We start from the raw sequence: 6,000 nt of genomic DNA, 5'->3' as shown, positions 1-6,000 counted from the left end.
ACGGTGAGGGCCCCATTTTTCAAAAGTAACCTTTCCGTTGACAGTGTAAGTGGGAGTCAGCCTCTCACTGTAGAGTCTGAGCAGCAGAATTAGTGTCTTGCGTGGCGACACCAGTCTCTCACGGTGTCATTTGTTGGGATTGTTGCTGCATTTTTCCAGGCCTGCCTGCCTGCCTGTCTCGGTGTGCTCATAGTGGAGGAGGCCATCTGCCTCCCTCCCCTCTCGCATCCCTCATTTCTCTCCTCAGCAGTCTCCTCTCAACAGTTCCCACACAGTTTCTTTAAATGTATTTTTGGTGCATCTCATGAATTTTGGCCCCGATGTACGGTTTGTGCAACCAAAAACACATTAACATGCTTGGACTGGGACATGAACAATTCGCCCGTTGAAAGATATTCATGGAATCAGTGCAGCTAATGGAGATAAATACACAACATGGTGGGATTAGGCTTGAATTAATCTCTATTCAACTTAATTAATTAGAAATTTGTCCATCCGAGCCTGTAATGTCAATAGGACATGTTTCAATTAGAGCTACATCGCCTTTTCTAATCTTTTAATTGAACAGAAACGAATGGGACGACCATGCTCACAAACTGGGATTCTATGCCTCATAATCATTTTCAGGATGAAGCAACTCTCAGAGGCTGTTTATTACTCAAAGATCAGGCAACTTAACTGATTTATCCCATAATCCATTTACAGTTTGACTGTTTCCCACAGTGCTGCTGTAATTTTTCCAACAACAGCAGCCACGTGAATGCTATTGTTGGATATGTGGTGGCTGGTTTAGAGCTGGTCAGTTTCTAAGGTTACTTGAAAATGAAGATCTCGTGCATGAATTATGTATCCACAGAGTGCTCTTCTGGCACCTTTTCTCACACCGTAAAACCGCTGAAAGGATACAACAGTCATTACAGCCTAACAAGGATTTTATTTTTTACATGATTTTTTTTGAATTGAACACACAACCTACCTGTTTTTAATTAATGCCACAAATTGCCAAGTGAGTCCCTGGCTAATGCATGCCCACGAAAGCAAATTATCATAATCTGCTTGTTTGTAAAAGCACCATCTGTGCAATTACATAGTTTGGTGATGATAGTGTTTTGTTAGGGAGATGTGAGGGATCCTTGCTCCTCCTGAAGGTGTGGTTAATTCTCAACAGTCTGTGCGCCAGTGTGTGTGCATGCGTGTGTGTATGTGTGCGCACGCGTGTGTTGGGGGGGGCGCACAGGATGAATCAGGAGTGTCTTCCGAAGAAGGGTTGCCTGGGAGACCAGCCTGGACCCCTCCAAACGTGCCTGTTCTCCCTCCTTTCCTCCTCCTCCTCCTCGATTTTAAAGGTGCATCAGTAATGGATCCAAAACTATTTCAGGAAAAGCACTTTTTAGTCGGCGGGTGAAGCCTCCCATACCTGCAGCTCTGCTGTGTTTTCATAATGCCACAGATCTGTGCTTCACGCCTGGCACCGTCAACATCAGAAGAAAAGAAACACTTTTGTGTGTTTGCGTGTGTGTTTGAGGGAGATAAAGGAAGGAGGGGAAGCAGAGAGAGAAAGAGATTATGAATGCTGAGATGCAGCGCGCTGAGAGGCACTCAGAGGAACAATTAAAGTCTGCAAGTGCATTTGCTCGTCTTGTTTACCTTCTTGATCTCTTCATGTCTGAAAACACTGAACGCCAACTTCCTGAAAACCTCGCCATGAAGTGATGCCACTCTTCTCTTCAGCCAGCTGAATGACGTCTCGCAAAGAAAGGGGGCTGAAAACTCGGCGCACACAGTGAATCCCTCGCTGTGACTCATTCATTTTGTATAAATGCGACCGGTTGCGGAGACGGAGAAAGAGTCGGGGCTGTAATTAGCTGAATTTTCTTAGCTCTCTGCCCGGTGGACGCACATTGCAGGTCGTACTGGTCGCTTTCTTTGTTTCTTTGTTTCTTTTTTTTTTTTTTTTTGGAGACTGAGGAGATGCTATGCACCCCTGGGAGACCGACCGCGCAGCCGACCGAGCCATTCCTGCGCTCCCTTGGAGTTGGTATGAGCAAAAAGAATGTCACCCACTTCTGCGGGTTTTAACATCTAAGTGTTGATTTTGAGGGGTAATTCTTTAAAAAAAAAATCACTGTATGTTATCTGGTAGAACCGCAGCTTCAGGTTGTGAAGATATGTCAGTTCTCAGCAGCGGCTTCGTTGTGTCTCCACTCCGCGCGTTGGATTTAGCATAAATGGACAAAATCAGGCCAATTATTCTGCGGCGGGTGTTCACGATCTGTTAAGAATAATTTCTGACTTATGGATGGAGCCTTTCGTTTAGAGAGAACTGAAATACCGTTAGGGGTTTCACCATTCAACAAGCTGCACCGCTCACTCCCGGCAGCAAAGCGATGGTTTTCCTGAGCCTTACTGCGTCTTGGTTCTTCAGCCCAGCTTGTTGAATCTCCTTTCTGGTGACAAGAAATGGATTCTTTTTAACAAACTTCTCTGCCTTTCTGGTTCCATCTTTTCGCGGATTGCACACTCCATCTTTCCTAAAACTTGATCATGGCTCGTCCCGGTTTGTGCGTGAAGCTGGGCTCCATTTGGAGATTGTTATGGCTCATGAGGACTGTGATAGATTTCGCGTTGCCTCAGGAGACTTATGCACCCCATTCAATACGGACTGAGGGGCACCTGACCCTCGGCGGACTGTTCCCGGTGCACGCCAGAGGGGCCGACGGCACGCCATGCGGGGACCTCAAAAAGGAGAACGGCATCCAGCGGCTTGAGGCCATGATGTACGCTCTGGACCAAATAAACCAGGACGAGCAACTCTTACCCAACATCACCTTAGGCGCCCGGGTGCTGGACACTTGTTCGAGGGATACGTACGCGTTGGAGCAATCTTTAACTTTCGTCCAAGCCCTGATCACGAAGGACACTTCCGACGTTAGGTGCACGAACGGGGAGCCCCCGGTGTTTGTCAAGCCTGAAAAAGTGGTGGGAGTCATCGGAGCCTCGGCGAGTTCAGTATCGATTATGGTTGCCAACATCCTACGCCTCTTTCAGGCAAGTCTTTGAGCGTGTGCAACAGTTTTGCGGCTTTAAAATAGTGTTTTTCACTAATGCAGCCACAGTATGGACAGGCTTGCGGTAAAAGACTGCATTTTAGGCACGAGTAAAAGTGCCTTATTGCTACCCATCCAGTGAAGCAGGTGCGAACAGATACAGATGTACCATAAGCAGTAAGCAACAAAGACACCTTATCTCATAGGGACAAAAGATGAACTGTTAACAGTTTTTATCTGCAGTTTTTCAGGTTATTTATACTGTATTTGTGCTTTTTCTCATGACTAATTTAATCTAGACTTCTCCCATCTTAAAAAAAAATACAGAAACAAAAGGAGGGTGAAGTGATTTTTGGGGTAGTTTTCCCCTCCACTACACCACCGGATGAGACAGCTGAGTGTGCTGTTGCTTGTCCCCGGTGGTGCTGAAAGAACAGCTCCCGTCTGTTCCCGTCTCACTCCAGAGTCTGGATGAGTGGGCACTGACAGCCTGACACAATCACACCCAAACTCAACAACCCCCTCCTGAGAATAACAGGCCTGCTTCATGTGATTGCACATGATTATGTGGGCCTCTTGTATGGAAAGACTACAGGCGTTTTTATGAATTGTTTCGAACCTTAAAGCTTGGGTTTATGGTTGACTTGGCTCGCTTTTATCTGCAGGATCCCCCCCCCCTTCTGAAATAAGCTTGTTCCAAACTCTTTGCACCCTAATTGAGCTTGACGGCTGCAAGTAAATGACGTGAATTTGCACCACTAATTTCAATGTGAGTTAGCCTTGGTTGATGGGGGAACACATCTATTCCTGTTGACTGAGAGTCAACTGATAGCGTTGACCCACTACTGGTGCTGCAGTGGAATGAGAAACACAGTAGGGCACCATACAGCAGATTAATTATTTAAAACACATCTCCATAGCAAAACATCCAATTACTTGGAATACCAAGTGGATGCTTTTGCAAATGTGCAGACTTCTGTACAGTTTTTTCCCCTCCTGTGAGAACGTCGGTGTGACCAGGGTGGGTCATCAGAGCCGCAGTGTTGCTCGCAATCATCTCATTTTGGGTTTTGTTCCACTTCAGTTAGACTAACCAATGGCCTGGCTGTAAGTAGCTGGTTAACTGCATTTGAGTGCTTAACATGCTTTTTACCCCCCCACCCCCCTTTGTTTTCACACACACATACACACACATACACGCACAAACACATGCACTTACACATGCAACACTTTTGTTTTTTTTATGCAGCAGCCATCCTTTGGGGTTTTATGGCGTCATTGGCTGGAAATTTAGACTGATGGTCCCTACCACAACCTTCAGCCTGGCTTTGGTTCCTTTTCGCTCCTTGTGGGCTGTGTTAGCAAATTAAATTTTTATCATTCATTGGTAAATCCCTGCAGTTATACTTTGAAGCATCCTCAGTGCACTCGTTATTTGTTGTAGAATGCGAGGGCTGTAAAAGTAAGAAGTCCTTTTTTCATGCAAGCCGTGTAACAAGTCTAACAAATTTAGACGGTTTCAGGATTCTTCTTAATTCCCTCTTCTCGGTCCTGCTCACACCAGGTTTACCAGCATGTCTGGAAGTGTAAAGCTGTGGGAGTGTAGGTGTAGTCCATGTGCGATGTGGTAATCGAGCTCGGGGAATCTGTGGATTGACAGCAGTTGTCGTTCAGCTCCGTCCATCACTCTGCTTATCTTCTCATTTTCCTCCTAGGTGTTACCATGAAAGTGGATTTAATCACACCAGCCAAATCTGCAAGTAAATTCAGCTCTCCTCTGAACCTGTTTGCCCTTCATCACATATTTTTTTCTGTAGCACTGCTTGTCATGAGAGTACTTATAATAAATGATGATAAATTAAATGTGAGGCCACATGATACTGCATAATCAATACATGTCAGAAGTGAGAGCTCCCAGCCCATTTACCCTTATTAGTTTAACATCACTTGATGAGTGCGTGGCAGCAAGTTTCTGAGATTATTTTCAACTGTAATCCATCAAGTATCAAATGATCCAGTCAAAAGCATCAAAAGCTTCAGATAACACCTGTTCGGATATAATTAAAGAAGCAAAGCCGATTTTTTTCCCCCTCTCAAATCAAAGTGAAAGAACGTGTTTTAAGTTTCCTGTCTCAGTCATTTAGGTGCTCCGTAACCACACTATCCGGTGTACTTTGAAGTCAGATCTTTACACTTTGAGCCTGCGGACAATGACCTCCCCCTGAGCTCTCCTCCTAGCCTATTTCCCGCCTTGTTCTCGGTGAATATCATGAGGTCATTTAGTGTCTCACCCTGTGATAAATGAATCATCAGGGAAGCAAAATAGTGATTGTAGATTTCATTGCCAGATGCTAAATATCATGGCTGTCTATTCAGGACATGAGTAGCTGCTGAAGTGTTAATGCAGGGAAATTGACATGAGGGATAGATTTTTCTGAGGACCCAGGAGGGTTGATCAATACTGTTGCCATGGTGAGGCCGATTTGCTGCTAAGATGTTTTTATTTCGCTGCTTCTCATGCTGTGTTGGAAATGAGAAGCAACAATGCCACAGGAGGAAAAAAAATCATCCAAAGTTTTGAATTTTTATGGGGACATATGATGTTGAACGCCTTTTGAAAAAAAAAAAATTGTGCAGTCCTTGCTCTGTGCTCATGAGCAGCCACACATTTTCAAGGAGAGCAACACTTTAGTTGAAAAGACAGAGCAACTTTGTCTCTTCTTAAGTCCTGGCCTCTTGAATGAATCATGAAATTGATTTTTCAGCAGATGACATTTACATCAGGGAGTGCAGCTCGCTATTCTCTGTCGCATCTCCTTTCCCAGTGACGGGAGCAAAACTTTGTATTGAATGCAGGTGAACTCCGTCTTGTCCTCGTGTCTGGGGAAGCGGCCCCTTCAGACTAGCTGTCTAAGTGAGGCATTGACGTCCTCTGCTTCGTCGTCCGTTGGCT

At 45.1% G+C, this 6,000-nt stretch overlaps 1 protein-coding gene across 1 annotated transcript in view; it reads left to right on the top strand.

The window, feature by feature from the left end:
- The first annotated feature begins 1,208 nt into the window (after nt 1-1,208).
- The window catches only part of LOC124063583 (metabotropic glutamate receptor 7-like), a 58,016-nt gene continuing 53,224 nt past the window's right edge, over nt 1,209-6,000 (top strand). The window contains exon 1 of the mRNA XM_046397375.1: nt 1,209-3,048. Within this exon, the coding sequence (XP_046253331.1) occupies nt 2,545-3,048 (504 nt within the window). The 5' untranslated portion in view covers nt 1,209-2,544. The remainder of the gene's footprint in view (nt 3,049-6,000) is intronic.

The sequence above is a fragment of the Scatophagus argus genome, chromosome 8, assembly GCF_020382885.2.
Source record: "Scatophagus argus isolate fScaArg1 chromosome 8, fScaArg1.pri, whole genome shotgun sequence".
Taxonomy (NCBI): Eukaryota; Metazoa; Chordata; class Actinopteri; family Scatophagidae; genus Scatophagus; species Scatophagus argus.
Note: the sequence above shows the minus strand (reverse complement) of the source record. Positions and strands in the feature narration are given on the sequence as shown.